This window comes from Monodelphis domestica, chromosome 2 (assembly GCF_027887165.1).
Source record: "Monodelphis domestica isolate mMonDom1 chromosome 2, mMonDom1.pri, whole genome shotgun sequence".
NCBI lineage: Eukaryota > Metazoa > Chordata > Mammalia > Didelphimorphia > Didelphidae > Monodelphis > Monodelphis domestica.
In genome coordinates this window covers 425,716,738-425,731,784 of record NC_077228.1, presented here as the reverse complement: position 1 = coordinate 425,731,784, position 15,047 = coordinate 425,716,738, and the positions used below count along the sequence as shown (strand labels likewise).

General features: G+C 34.2%; 1 protein-coding gene across 5 annotated transcripts in view; it reads right to left on the bottom strand.

The window, feature by feature from the left end:
• Positions 1–15,047, bottom strand: part of ADGB (androglobin) — a 297,945-nt gene that overhangs the window by 62,889 nt on the left and 220,009 nt on the right. For all 5 annotated transcript variants that reach the window (XM_007484699.3, XM_016428944.2, XM_016428941.2 and 2 more), the window contains one exon: positions 989–1,185. In XM_007484699.3, coding sequence (XP_007484761.1) covers positions 989–1,185 — 197 coding nt within the window. The remainder of the gene's footprint in view (positions 1–988; positions 1,186–15,047) is intronic.

Genomic DNA, 15,047 nt, shown 5'->3' with positions numbered 1-15,047 from the left:
CTGCACTAAAACTGCGAACTCAATATCAGTTACCTTAGGGTAAAGATAAAATGGTTGGAGTAAACATAAAATGCATGCTGAGATCAGAGCATCTTGAATTCAGAGCTGGAAGGAGCCTTGAAAGTCATATAATTCAATCCCTTCACTTTAGAGATCAGGAAAATTAGTTCTAGAGTTGAAAAGACTTTCACAAGATGATAACTAAGAAGGACAGAAATAGAACTGGAACCTAGTCATCATCTACCTACAAATTTAAAGCCCTTTCCAAAATAATATCAACTCTGTGTGGTATTATCACTATTACATACTATCCAGCTGAAAAAAAAATAAGCAAGTTTCCTTACAAAATAAAAGGGTGTTTCCAACATCAATATTATGTTCTAATATTTTCATAAATCAATGAAGTCTAAAAATTCATAATATATCATTAGACTAATCATGACCTTAGGCTTAAAATCTACAGACCTTACTTACCTAATCAATAAACTAAAGGACTGGTGTTTATGTAATATACCTTCCAATTCTCTAATTTCTGAAATTGTTTTTGTGTTGTTGCATTTTTAACAGTGGGTATCTATCTCTAAATCTCTTTGTTCAATGATACATTTGTATAGAAATCAATAGACTACTTTATTCTTCCCACTGAAATGATATACAAAACTACCCAACATCTTTTTTTGTTATTACAATCAACAAAATCAACCATTATTTCATTTTTTTAAATTTGAGGTTATATTTATTTTACCCTTCATCCTACAAAAACTTTAAAAATAAGAATATTGTCTGAAAAGATAAATATCAACTGAATTATGTGGAAGTTTACCATATAATAAAATACAAAACCAGGGAAACATTTTTCTGTTTTCAGAACAGAGAATTTCATAACTTCAACAAATACTTTAAAAAATCAAGTCTGTCTTGGAGAAAACGAAATATCTGTCTGAAACTCTTACCAGGAAGATGTTTCTTTTCAGTGTCAATTTCTCACCTGCTGGGAAAGTTGAGAATTTTCATCAAGAGTTGGAATGCTAACAGAGTCTTCTTCAATAACAGATATAGTGTCAGTTGTACCGGAAGATCGAGCTTTATTAACTTTTTGAGTTCCTCCAGGATTTTTTTTCTTGGGTTGTGGCACTTCTACTTCCTTCTTGGGAACCATATTATGAACAAGAAGTTGCTTGCTAGCTATGAAGGAAAATATTTATTCTGAGTTAAAAAATTGATAACATACATTTTATACCACACTGTCTTTTGCTGTGTTATCTTGTCATATCAAGCTTCAAATGGTGACCCCAATTATTTTGCACTGAAATCTATATACAATATCTATATACAGTATTGCCTATCGTGGTATAAATGGAAAACAAACCAAAAAATAACCTGGTTTCAGAAACTGAAGGCCTGAGTTTAGACACAGTGATGTGACCTTGGCATCACATCTACTGATGTCAAGTCTGTTTTCTTATCTGCAAAATGGAGATTGGGGAGAATGTTTTATTAGCTATTTTACAGTATGATCAATATTGTAAAGATCAAATGAGAAAATGTTTGTGAAGTGTTTTGTAATCCTTAAAACACTATATAAATTTTGTATATTGGTAAGTAGATTAGGGTAGAAGATATTATTTCCTTATTGACCCAGACCCCAAATTCAGTATAATAGTAAGGACAATTTATAAGGATAAAGGAGAGGATCTAGGATGTCTTATCCCTGCCATAGGAATCTGGTATGCCTATACAGATATTACAGTACATGAAAGGGGAAAAATAAGGAATAATATTTTAAAGGTTTAATGTTTAATATTATTTGAATAGCCCAACTATGGACAGTGAATATCTCTCTAATTTATTTATATATTCCTTTATTTTTATTAAGAACATTTTTTATTTTATTCATATGAATCTGTGTGTGCCTAGGTAATAATTTCCAGAAAAATATGCAGTTATTTCTAATGGTATTACTTCTATCTATTCTTTCTGGCTTTTATTAGAATTACATGGCAATGATAAGGATTTTTTAAATTTTATTTTGTAGTCAATTTCTTTGTGATAGTTATTAATTGCCTCAATTTCTTTAGGGATTTTTTGGGGTTTTCTAAGTACATCATAATGTCATATACAAATATTTGTAATTATGTCTCCTCATTGCTTACTTTAATTTCATTATATTTTCTATTTCTTACAGTCTATTCTATAACTATAAACCATACATATCATATACCATATGTACAATATATGGTATAATAGTTTATTACATAGAAATATTTCTATCTCTAATATTTTATTCTAATCCCTGTGTCATTTGTAGAACTATTATAAATAATGTTAATTTTTTTTATTTAAATAAGATTAGCACAAGAATACTCTTGCTTTATTCCTATTTTACAGGAAAAGTTTATATTGGATTCCATTGCAAACAATGTTAATTATTTTTAAATATGTGTTTTTCAGCATAATGCATTAGGATCCTTAAACTTTGTAAGTTGCACTATCAGAAATAGAAAGGTGAAACCACTTCAAAGAATTGCTATTTAAAGGCCTAATGTTGCTCATACCAGTAATATAGAAGATTAGAAAATGTAAATGTAGATAAAGTATTGGATTTTAAAGAAAACAAAACTGAAAGCACAGTCAAAATAGAGCAAAAGGTATACAGTCTCACTGATATCTACCAAATTCCACTCTAAAATCTATGATAGAAAGCCTTGGAATAAATATTAGATCAGCATAAATGGTAAAGTAATTTTCAGTCCAAAATAAGTTAGAAGTCTGGCACATGAGATCTAACGCAACAAGGTGGAGATGGAGTGCCTCATGCTAGGCAGACCCCACCAATGTAACAGGCCTTGAGCATAGCTGAACCAGCACCAAAGATTTCTGGAGCTTTTAGCCACAAACCATAAGGGTGGTAGGACAACTGCTCAGAAGGAGATTACATACATAGAACCAGGTTGCAGTCTGAGGACACAATCTCAGGGTAAGGAGGAGCATTAATAGAGACCAGTATTTGTAATAACAGAGTAGCAATTTCAAGGGGGAAGAGAGTGATTGAGGTTGTCCATAGAACAGAGCACAGATTGGGAGAGTATTAAATACAACTCTCCTTACATCATAACACATTGGAAGAACTAAAAGCAAGTAGATCCCCAGAGCTAGCTCATAAGACAGCTACACAAAGATTCTGAAGCTTGGAACTGTTCTCTCTTCACCACAGTTACAAAGCCCAATTAACAGATTTTTTTTTAATTCATAGAAAAGAAAAAGGCTCGAAAACGAGTCAACAACAACAAAAAAGAAACAATATAAAAAGTTACCTTGGTGAGAGGGAAGACCAAAACATAAACTAAGAAGACAACAACTTTGCCATACCCAAAACTTCCAAGAAAAACATGAATTTCTCTCAAGCCCAAAAAGAATTAGTGGAGGAGCTGAAAAAAAGATTTTTAACATCAAATAAGAGAGGTAGAAGAAAACTTAGGAAAGAAATTAAAGTGATACAGGACAATCATGAAAAAAGAGTCAAGAGCTTGGTAATGGCGGCACACACACACACAATACCTGAAGAAATCAATACATTAAAAAACAGAACAGGACAAATGGTAAAAGAAAAACAAAAATCCAGTGAATAAAAGAACTCTTTAATAAGCAGAATTGGCCAAATAGAAGAAGATATACAAAACTTCACTGAAGAGAAGAATTTCTTGAAATGCAGAATTGGCCATATGGAAAAAGAGATATTCACTGAGAAAAAGGATTCTTTACAAATAGAATTAGCCAAATAGAAAAGGAGATACAGAAAGCTCACTCTAGAAGATTATGCCTCAAAAATTAGAATTGGGCAAGTGGAAGTCCATGACTCATTGAAACATCAAGAAACAAAATAGGTCAAAAGAATGAAAAAAATAAAAGAAGTGAAATATCATTGGAAAAATTAGTGACCTGGAAAATAAATACAGGAATAATAATTTAAGAATTATTGGACTACCTGAAAGTCACAATTTAAAAAAAAAGAGCTTAGACATTATATTTCAAGAAATTAACAAGGAAAACTGTCCTGATATTTTAGACCCAGACAGAAAGAATAGAAATTGAAAGAATCCATTCATCTTCTCTGAAAGTGATATCAAAAGGATAATTCCCAGGAATAGTACATCCAAATTCCAGAACTCCCAAGTTAAGTTTACAATATTGCAAGCACCCAAAAAAGAAAAAATTCATATTGTAGAACCACAGTCAGGATAATACAAGACATCAGTTTCTACATTAAATGATCAGAGGGCATAAAAATGACAGTTTTTGATCCAGCAATACTACTACTAGGTCTATATCCCAAAGAGTTAACAAACTAAAAGGAAAAGGACCTAAAAGTGCACAAATATTTATATCAGCTCTTTTTGTGGTGGCAAGAAATGGGAAAGTGAGGAGGTGCCCATCAATTGAGAAATGGCTAAACAAGATGTAACATAAGATTGATTGAATATGATTGTGCAATAATAAATGGATATTCAAGATGGTTTCAGAAAAACTTGGGAAGAATGGAGAAAACAATGCAACAAACCAGGATAACAGTGTATAACAGCAAGAGAAACAGTATTCAAAGACAAATTTCATTTACTTAGCCATTCTCAGAAATACAATAATATAAGTCAATCCTAAAGGACTCAGGGTTAAAAAGGCCATCTGCCTCCAGAGAAAGAAGTGATGGGGTTTGAATCTAGACCAAAGCATATTATATATCAGATTTTATTCATTTTTTTGGTTTGCTTTATTCCTCAAAAGGATTAAAGCAAGGGAGGAAAAAATGAGTTAGGGATGGAAAGGAAAGAGGGAAAGAATTTGGGACTTAAAACATTTTAAAATATTAAAAATAGTTTTATATTTAATTGAGGGGAAATAACATTATTAATTAGAAAATAATAAATATGTTATGTATAACCTATAGCAAATTGCTTACCATCTCAGGAAGGGGAATGAAAAGGGAGGGAGAGAATTTTGTACTCAAAATTTTAAAAATCAATTATAAAAAATTATACTTAGAGGAAATTACAAAAAAAAAATTTTAAACATGACAACATTGAGAACAATATACCAAAACTTGGGGGTAGGGAATACAATCAAAGAATAACACATAAGGAAAAAAGAGAAAGAGTAGATTAATTAAGAATTTATCTAAAAAATAATATAAAACTAACAAATTAACAAGCCAAAAGTAAACACCAAAATAAATATTTTCAAATACAAAGAAGAGCTCAGAAGAATTCAAAGCAAAAAAAGTAATAAATTAGGTTTAAAAACAAAATAATTAAAGAATTACCTAATTTGATTTTAAAAAGGAAAGGAAATCCAATTACCATTAAAAATTGAAAAAGACTAATTCACAATACTCATATTATCTTTAGTAATAATTTAAAAAATAATAATCTTTAAATCTCTTTAATAATAATCATTAATATTTAAAATATGATAATCTTTAAATATCTTTATCTTTAAATATTAAAAACAATATCCTCCAAATAAATGAGAAAAAAATTGACAAAATGAAATAGATGGATATTATAGAAATATAAATTGATCAGAATAACAATAGAGGAAATAGAGGAATTAAATAAACTCATTCTATAAGAATAAATTTAACAAGTTATTAATCTCCCCCAAAAAAACACCCAGGTGAAATTACAAATTAATTGTACCAAACATTTAAAACCCAGTTTATTCCAATATTAAATAAATTATTTGAAAAAAAATAAAGAAAAGGAACCTATTGAGTGAGATGGAATTAAGTGTGTGATTCTCAAAGCAAAGTATTCGGCTTGCACCCCATTTCTTCAAGGGAGGAGCACAGTTTAGGACCCACTCTTATTCTGACTGGTGTAAGAGTTAAAATTAGTTTCTCTGCTAAAATTATTATATTTTTATGAGGTTTATTAAAGATTAAGAAATAAAGAAAATACAAAATAAGAAAGCACGTGCAACCTACATCTTGCCTGCTAGGTAGAGAGCCACGTGTGCCTAGAAGCAGAAGCTGGGAGAAAGAGCCAAAGTAGGAGGAGAGTCAGTTTAAATACCCATTTTGTTCTCACCTCTGGTGAGGACGGCAGGTAAGATTTTAGGGAATTCTGGGAAGCACCAAGGACTTCTGGGAATTGAAGTCCGGGATTCAAATCTCCATTTTTACATCCCACCATTTGATACTATTGGGAAAAGTTTCCCCAAAAGAATCATGAAAACATAATCAACTTAAAGATGACAAATATTTGAGGATAAGAGGAAAAAAGAAAAAAAACAATAATTGCTAGATGCATTGACAAAAATCCAGTAAGGGGACAGTCCCCTTTGGCATGAAAGTATACATACAAATAAATGTTCAATCAACCACACCCAAAGTTCATTCTTGATCTTCTCGTGCAGCTTGTGGTCTGGAGGCATCTTCATGGTGTCTTCTCCAAACAGTTCAGTTTCTGGATTCGGAGAGGTAGCATGTTTCTTAACCTAAAATTCTTCTCAAAAGGAATTTAAACTTTGCAATTTAAAATAATAATATTTTTACATTCCGCCATGATGAGGGTGACTGAAAAACACAGGATCACTTAGGGATGCATCGCTGAGTTATGAGGAATATGGCAAGAGAAATTAAAAAGACATCAGAAAAATCCAAATAAAAAAGAAAATTTCTGGATTAAAATATAGACTATCAAAGTCTTAAATATAAAACTTCGAAGTAAAGGAAAAGTAAATCTATAACAGGTCCTTGAATCAGGGCCCAATTAAAATGATCTAAGCAATGATGCATTTACCCAGTCAGTTGCCAGGACTACAGAAAGTTAGCCACACTATGAAAGACAGAAAAAGGGACTAGATTATAGAAGCCAAGTAGGAGCCAAGTTTGGGATACTCGTCTGTATTTTCAGAGTGAGTGTGGATACAAGGAAGGCCTAAGTCTTAATGTATGTTAAACATCACAACCTTGAGTCTTCACACTAGGTCCAAGTCCTTTGTATTGACTTAGAAGTACATCAATCCTTCCTGGATTGGATTCTCTTTGGCCCTGTGCAATGGCATTTATGTATATCTTATCCTAGAATCAGACAGACTCATTAAGCAAAGTCCCATAATTTTTATTAAACAATTAGTGGCATCATTTTTATAGTCTCAAGCTTTTGGAGCATGCATTAGCAAATGTATTTTAAACTTATATTACTGCAAAATCAAAAAGTTAAAGAAAATCTTAATACTAGTGACATGTGCTTCAAATTTAAAAAGGAGAGAAAAATAAAAAACTGAAATAGTATTTTGCACATGCAAGAAAAATATAATAAAAGAGTTTTAAAAATAAAAATGTAGCTTATAACCATTGATACACTGTGTCAGCTAAGAAAATATAGCATACAAGGCTTTCTCACCAAAACTGAGATCCATTTTCTCTTCATACCTGGCCATGATCCACTGTGAGTACAAGCAAATGAATTTTACAAGATAACAGTTTTGGTTTTTTTTTTTTTTATAAAGAACAGTTGTACAGATATGTAGGAATCAATATCCCCAAATTTCTCAATACTCCAATTAATTACAATAACAAACCAACCCACCATCATATTTCACATAAGTTGCTATATGGCATTTTTAAAAGCCTATGAACTGAAATATATTTGTTACAATTTTTACAAATGTAGCAAATCTTTCAACCTTGGTAAACATATTTTTTAAAAAAGTAAAACTTATTTTGGGTCTAGAACATCATCAAGAATTCTATATATCATTCTGGTGGAAGTAAAGTGAGCTGAAGTGTTATGAGAGATGCTCCTTTTTTTTTGGAGGCTTCTTGGGGTACAATGCCCTGGGATTAACTTCCCAACTTCCATTCATATTTTTATAAATGCAGGAGTTGGGGGTTTATAATTGTATTTCACTTCAGTTACTAAAATGGGCCTTATCTCGTATTAGGGGCAGGCAAAATGACCAGAGATTGTTAGGAAAAATTCAAAAAATCATGTCTAAAGAACCCTTAAAATCAATTTGAGATATTTAGCTCATTAAATTTCCCAAGGGTTGTTATAGAAATTTTCTGATGGAGTCCATCTATCCTCTATGTGACAATTTACAAAGTCAAAAATAGAAAAGCTGTTTTTATATGGGTTTATTCAATAATGTTTGTTCTGTGTAGTTATAGGGGGAAATCAACAGAATATGACAGGAGTTAAAACCCAGTACATTAAAATGATTCTGTGTAACAGAATAGTATTGAATGCAGTAATATATGAACTTAAAATCACAAAGTTAAACCTTAAACACAATAATCAGTAAATGCAATAGAATACAGAGATTTTTATAAAACATTGGAGTCTGAAATGCCTTAAAATATAACCTCCAGTCTCTTTAAAGTTCCTCGGTTTTTTTTTAAATTATCCATTTAGATGCTCTTTCTCAGAAAGCAGAAGATTGGTAATGGTTAGGCAATGGGGATTAAATGACCTATCCAGGGCCACACCGCTAGGAATTGTCTGAGACCAGATTTCAACTAAGAAACTCCCATCTCTAGGACTGGCTCTCAATTCACTGAGCCCCTGGGCTGCTTCCCCATAATGAGGGTGGGTTTTAGGAATCTCAAATGTTGCCAAATAATTGCAGGGAATTTTTCCCCTGGCTCCCAGGTGAGCTAAATGAAAGAATCAATACAGTCAAACGATATCCTTTTAAAGTAGCTTTGCTTTAAGTTCCTGTTTGGAAAAACTCTTCCTTCTTTTCTTTTTTCTCCCCCTCTGCTATTCTCTCCCCCCAATCCACATGGAGGCTAATCGTAGCCTAAGGAAAAATCACCCCCATTTCTACCAGCTGGTGAAAGTGAGTCCTGGACTTGTGCGATGAGCCAGAATTGCTGGGCTGGGCAGTTGATCTGGGTCTGGATTGCAGGCAGCAGCCGGGCGGCCATGGCTGGGACCAGGTGAGCGGCAATAGTCAGGAGCAGGAGCCAGAGCCAGGAGCCGGGATAGGAGCCAGGAGCAAGATGAGTCAAGAGGTTTGCTAAAAAGCCTTGGAGAAATGTGGCTTAAAAATCACTATCAAGGCACTAGCTATTAAAAGCTGAACTTAGTAAAGATTTAGGAAAGTTAAGAAGATTGAGGGTGTTTTGTCACACCGATGTGGTTTGCCAAAACTGTAACAGTTAAAATTAGTGCCTCTACTAAAAGTATTATATTTTAGATGTTTATTAAAGATTAAGAAATAAAGAAAATACAAAATAAGAAAGCACATGCCTAGGCACAACCACTTACTCTACATCTTGCCTGTTAGGCAGAGAGCTGCATGTGCCTAGAAGTGGAAGCCGGGAGAAAGGGCCAAAGTAGGCAGAGAGTCAGTTTAAATACCCATTTTGTTCTCGCCCCAGGTGAGGACATCAGGTAAGATTTTAGGGAATTCTGGGAACTAGCAAGGACTTCTGGGAATTAAAGTCCAGGGTTCAAATCTCCATTTTTACACTGGGGAGGGTGGATGTAGAGTCTAGTTTTGTTATCTAAATGTCCTAGAGAAGCCAGGAAATATTGGTAACAAGGAACAGAGGCCCCTGATTATGTCAAAAGAATGTTTCCTTATATATGTATCTCCTTGAACTTATTTCATTGTTCCTGATTCTAAGATATTAAGATATGAAGCAAACATTGAAAAAAAGATGATCTAGTCCTTGCAACAAATTCAAACTTGAATCCTGCAATGTTCTTATGGGAGACTAGAAAAGAAAATCATGAAGAGACTGAGCATGATTGCTTAAATATTATTGATTTCCAAACAAAAGCCAGGGAGGATTTACAGGAAACAGGTATCCCTGGAGAAATGAATTTATAGATGGATCCCTGTGATTAAAAATGGATAAAGGTGAAATGGTTATGTAATTATTGATGTTGATAAAGCAGTCTTATTGGGTAAAGACCATTTCCTAAGCACTTGGTGAGCACAAACCTGTCAGCTATATGCTCTAAATTAGGCTCTAAAAATACTGGGAGATGGAGGAAACAAATATGTTGACTAAAAAGTACAGATGGGAAGTAGTTCATATATTTGGAAAAATGTGGAATGAGAGGAATGATTTCTAGTAAGGGAAAATGTTAGCAAATATTGAACTGCTGAAGAAAGTACTTGAGAACATGTTAGAATCAGAACAATTGACTGGGATCCATATAAATGGACATCAAAAAGGTAACTCCTTTGAAGCTAAAGGAAATATACTAGCAGATGAATATTCTAGGAGAGCTGGAATTGAGAAACTTGAGGCACCAATGCTGCCACTCATACAATCTCCACCTGAAGACATAGGAAAGCCAGTCTTTACAGAGGTAGAAATAAGGTGAAAGCTATGGGAGGAAAAGAATTAGAAGATGGTAGATGTTTTCTGCCTGATGGAAGAGAGATAATCAATCAAGCTATAGCTAGAGGCATTTTAAATCATTTGCACCAAGGCAGCCATTGAGGAGTCGAGAATTTGTGACCTAATTTTATCACAAAATGTATGCACTCGATTACATCCTGTTGCAAAACAGGTAGTGGACTCCTGTTTAATTTATAAGAAAGTTAGTAAACAGATTTTGAGGAGCCGACCCCATGGGGGAAGGACTCCAGGTCTGAGGCCATTTGAGAGTATTCAAGTAGTTTTTACTGAGATGGTACTGATTGGCACAGCAAAGTACCTTCACATTGTGGTAGATCAATTAACTTCCTGGATAGAAGCTTATCTAACCCCCAGAGAGAATGCTATGGTTGTAACCAAAATTTTGCTTGAGCATATTATTCCTAGACATGGTCTATCAGATAATATTGATTCTGATAATGGAACCCACGTTACCTCTAAAATATTGCAAGAAATACTGCAAGCATGTATGGTAGTTTCATGGTAGTTTCATACTCCATGGCATCCACCTTCTAGTGGATGGGTAGGGAAAATGAACCAAGAGTTAAAAGGACAACTCACCAAATTGAAGCTGGAGAGCCAGTTGCCTTGGACTAGATGCCCACCACTGGCAATGTTGAGAATAAGGACTAAGCCCTGAAGAAACATTGGTCTATCCCCATTTGAACTCATGTATAGACATCCTTACCCCTCCAAGTGGAGTGGGAACCCACCTCAGTGGGAAAGTAGGGAAAATTTTTTGAGAGGCTATATACAAGTTCTTTCTCTAAACTTGTCTTCCCTACTGAAAAAAAAGCATTACTTGCACAGATACCTCCTTTAGGCTTTCCAGTTCATAAATTCCATTCAGAGGCCTGGGTTCTTATCCAATTCTGGAAATAAGAAAAGCTAACTCCAAGTTGGGAAGGTCTGTTGCAGGTCCTGTTGATGACTGATACAGCCATTCAAAGTGCAGAATGTGGCTGGACCCACTATTCTACAGTCAAATGCCCAGTCGAACCTCCAACAATGTGGACAACTGAAGCCTCTGCAGACCAGCCTTTGAAGCTGACTATAAGAAAGATGGCCTCACCTTCAGGAACTTAAATAAATTTTTACTTTGAAAGACTGCTAGCCACAGGGGAGGCTGCCATGGGCACTAACGTCAAGGACATTGACTTACTGATTGTAACTATTTTTTTTTTTTACTTTTCAGAGATTTGTAAGAAGGAGAGGGCCCCTTCTCACCTGCTGATTTTCCTGTTTTATAGCAGAACCTGTTGATTTTGTGTATTTTGAGCTATTCCTTACTAAACAGAGTTTGTTTTGGGGGAATTTTTATCATTGAAATAGGCACTGTTTTGAAGAACCAAAACTAAGGACAACTACAGAGAGTCTAAGGAGAGAATAAAAAATATGAGCTCAGTGTAGAAAAGGGGCACCAGACAATATAGATAGGGTGATGTCTCCTCTTAGAGAAACCTAAATGTAAGAATGTAAAAAAGCTGGCTGATCTTCAAAACATTCCAAAATATCTTGCCACACACACACACACACACACCAAACTGAGCCTCAGTGTGATTAGTGGTTGGAAATATGGGGTTCAAAGGAACCACATGGTTGGACAATCAGCCCCAAAAACTTAGAATGGAAAAATGTTTTTACCATCAAGCAGCCCATTAATAATTATAATGATCCTGTTCTTAACTGTTACAAACTTTAAGGAAGAATGGGTAGGCTGGCATGAATATAAAATTGCAAGATATGGATATTGTGATATTGAAATCACTTTAAAAGACATATATATATATATATATATATATATATATATATATATATATATAAATTTAAGGTCACCAAGGAATTCAGCTATGTTATTCCTAAATGAAACACTCAAGTCAGCTGCCAAATTTTTATGGTGTTTTAATTACAAACAGGAGGAAGAAAGTATGGGGGGGGGGGAGAGAGAGAGAGAGAGAGAGAGAGAGAGAGAGAGAGAGAGAGAGAGAGAGAGAGAGAGAGAGAGAGAGAGAGAGAGAGAGAGAGAGAGAAGGAAAGGGGAGAGAAGGAAAGAGGTTTTAAATACCCACTCTGTTCAGGCTGAGCTAAAGCGGGCTTTAAGGTCCTGGATAGCCAAGGCAAGGAAAGAGATCAGTCCTTATCACTCAAGAGACCAATCTGGAGAAAAACAATCCACGGGCTCCTCCAACTCCAAGCACCAGCCTCCAACTGACTCTAGCTCTCCTCACAGGAAGTCAGGAGAACTCCAGAGGCTCTTCTCTACCTCACTTCCAGTGTCTCACATGTGCCAATGGTGGCTCTAGCTTGACCTAGGACCTCCCAGAGGTCTGTCCTTTTTGAACATGTCTGTTGAAGGCCATATTCTCAGATAATTAAATCTTGAGTTTTGCTGTAGCCCTTCCTAATCTTGTTACCCTGAGTAGGGTGGAGATTGTAGTTTCCAAGACCTGATTCTGTTATTCCAAGTATCTCTATTGTTATTGATCAGGAAATAGCTAGATCCCATCTTCTAAAGAATGGACTGAATAGCTTGAAGTAGTTTTGAAATTCACAATCCCCCGAGGCCCGAGGAAGAATAGTCTCTCTGATGGGTCTTGTAAACATACCAGCTGTTAAATTATAATAGTTCGAGATAAGGGAAAAATAGGAGAGATAGAGAGAGACAACAAAAAACAATGTTTTGCTGGGCACATTGACAAAAGCCAATTAGGGGGAAGTCCCCTTTGGCAGAAGAGTCTACATTCAAAATAAATTCTTGATATAATGTAGGTTTTCTGGCATCTTTCTGAAACAGTTCATTCTCTGGATTTAGGAGTTAGCAAGCTTATTCCTTGAAGATCTTTCTCAAAGAAACAACAAAAAAAAAACTTTCAAAATCTTGGATTTTTATTAAAATACACCTCCACCCCCCGAAGTGGGAGTTTAAAAAACCATCCAGTTCAGTTCAGGATGCATTGTTGAGTTATGGGGGTGTTTGAGTCAGTTATTAAAATAATTCAAAAACAATAAAAACAAAACAAACAAAAAATAAAAATATATAAAGGGAAAATATGGAAGAGAGTTAAACTTTTGGGAGAAAGGGAAGAAAAAAAATTCAAAATCATAATCAAAATCTATGTATAAAATGTTGAATAAACAAGAATAACTTCACAATGGGCCCTTTTAAAGGATCAATTTAAAGTTATTTCTATCCCACAAGTCTGTAGGACAGAATGCAATAATATTTCACTTACCCATTTGCAGCCAAGACTACAGGAAGTTGCCATATTATAAGAAGGAAAGGAACTAGAATTCTATTTTTATAGGGAAGAATCATTCCCAGGTCTGACTTTTTTCATTCTCAGGGATATAGGGAGTCAGCATGATACTCAAATTTTTGGTACTTGTATGAGTACTTCATAAAGAGTGTAGATACAAGGAAGTCCTACGACTTAACGTATGTCAAGTGTCGCAACCTCGAGTCCACATTAGTATTTCCTGTATGCTCTTTTGGCATTATTCAGGTTAAGTCTGTGCTCCTTGTTTTTATCATATTTCCTGGAATCAGACACAAACATAAATCATACTTCCATAACATTTTATCAATAAATGGCAGGTTCTCACAGTCTAAAGCTGTTTGGGTATGTTTTCATAATATAGCAAGTATGTATATTTAAACTTATATTACTGCAGAGAGAGAAAAAAATAATTGTAGATAACTTTTGTACAAGAAATTAGGAAAGGGGGAAAATTCAAATATTCAAAAGAAAAGCAATAATAAAAAAGTAAGGGAAAGAGAAGAAAAAAATCGGGAATTCAGTGTGTTTCTGAAAAACAGCATCCACTTGTCAATGGCTTATCTCCAATGCATGTATAGGATAGAGTCAATCAGTCTCAACAGAAGATGCTTTCTTCACATGTGAGCAATGAATCCAAGAGTCCTTCTCTCCAATTTTTATAGATGTTGGAATAGTTAACAATATTTGGAATGGCCCTTCCCAGGAAGGCTGAGTTGCTTCCATACACTGGAAGTTCTTTATATAAACCTTGTCCCCTGGGTTCAGGTTATGAATTGAAAAGTCTAGTGGTCCGGCTTGTACGGCAACTCTGGATTCATGTAGTTCATGCAGTTTGTGCTGTAATTCCTGTATATAGGAAGCAATAGTAGTATCTCCCCCTAATAGTGATAAATATGCCAGGAAGAAAGGTTTAGCCTGTATAGGCGGATGTCCAAAAAGCATCTCAAATGGTGAGATATGTAAGTCTCCTCTAAGCCTGCTTCTGAGATAAAATAGGGCCAGAGGGATAATTTCAGGCCATTTTAAATGGGTCTCAGTGCTTAATTTGCCAAAGTATTAACTAAGTGTTTAAAGTAGATCTACCCATTTTAACTACAAAAAGGTGTTAGCTAACCAAAAAAGTGTTAACTAAATACAAAAAGGTATTAACTAACAACAAAAGGTGTTTATACGCCATATATATATATATATATATATATATATATATGTATGTATATATATATTTACTCTCAAATACTCTATTGTACATACAAGGAAAAACAATAAAATTAAATATATATATATAGTTATATATATAGTTATATATATATTTCATTACAATCAGTGACATTATCTCCAGTCCAGGTATAGGATAGTACAGATAGTACAAATAA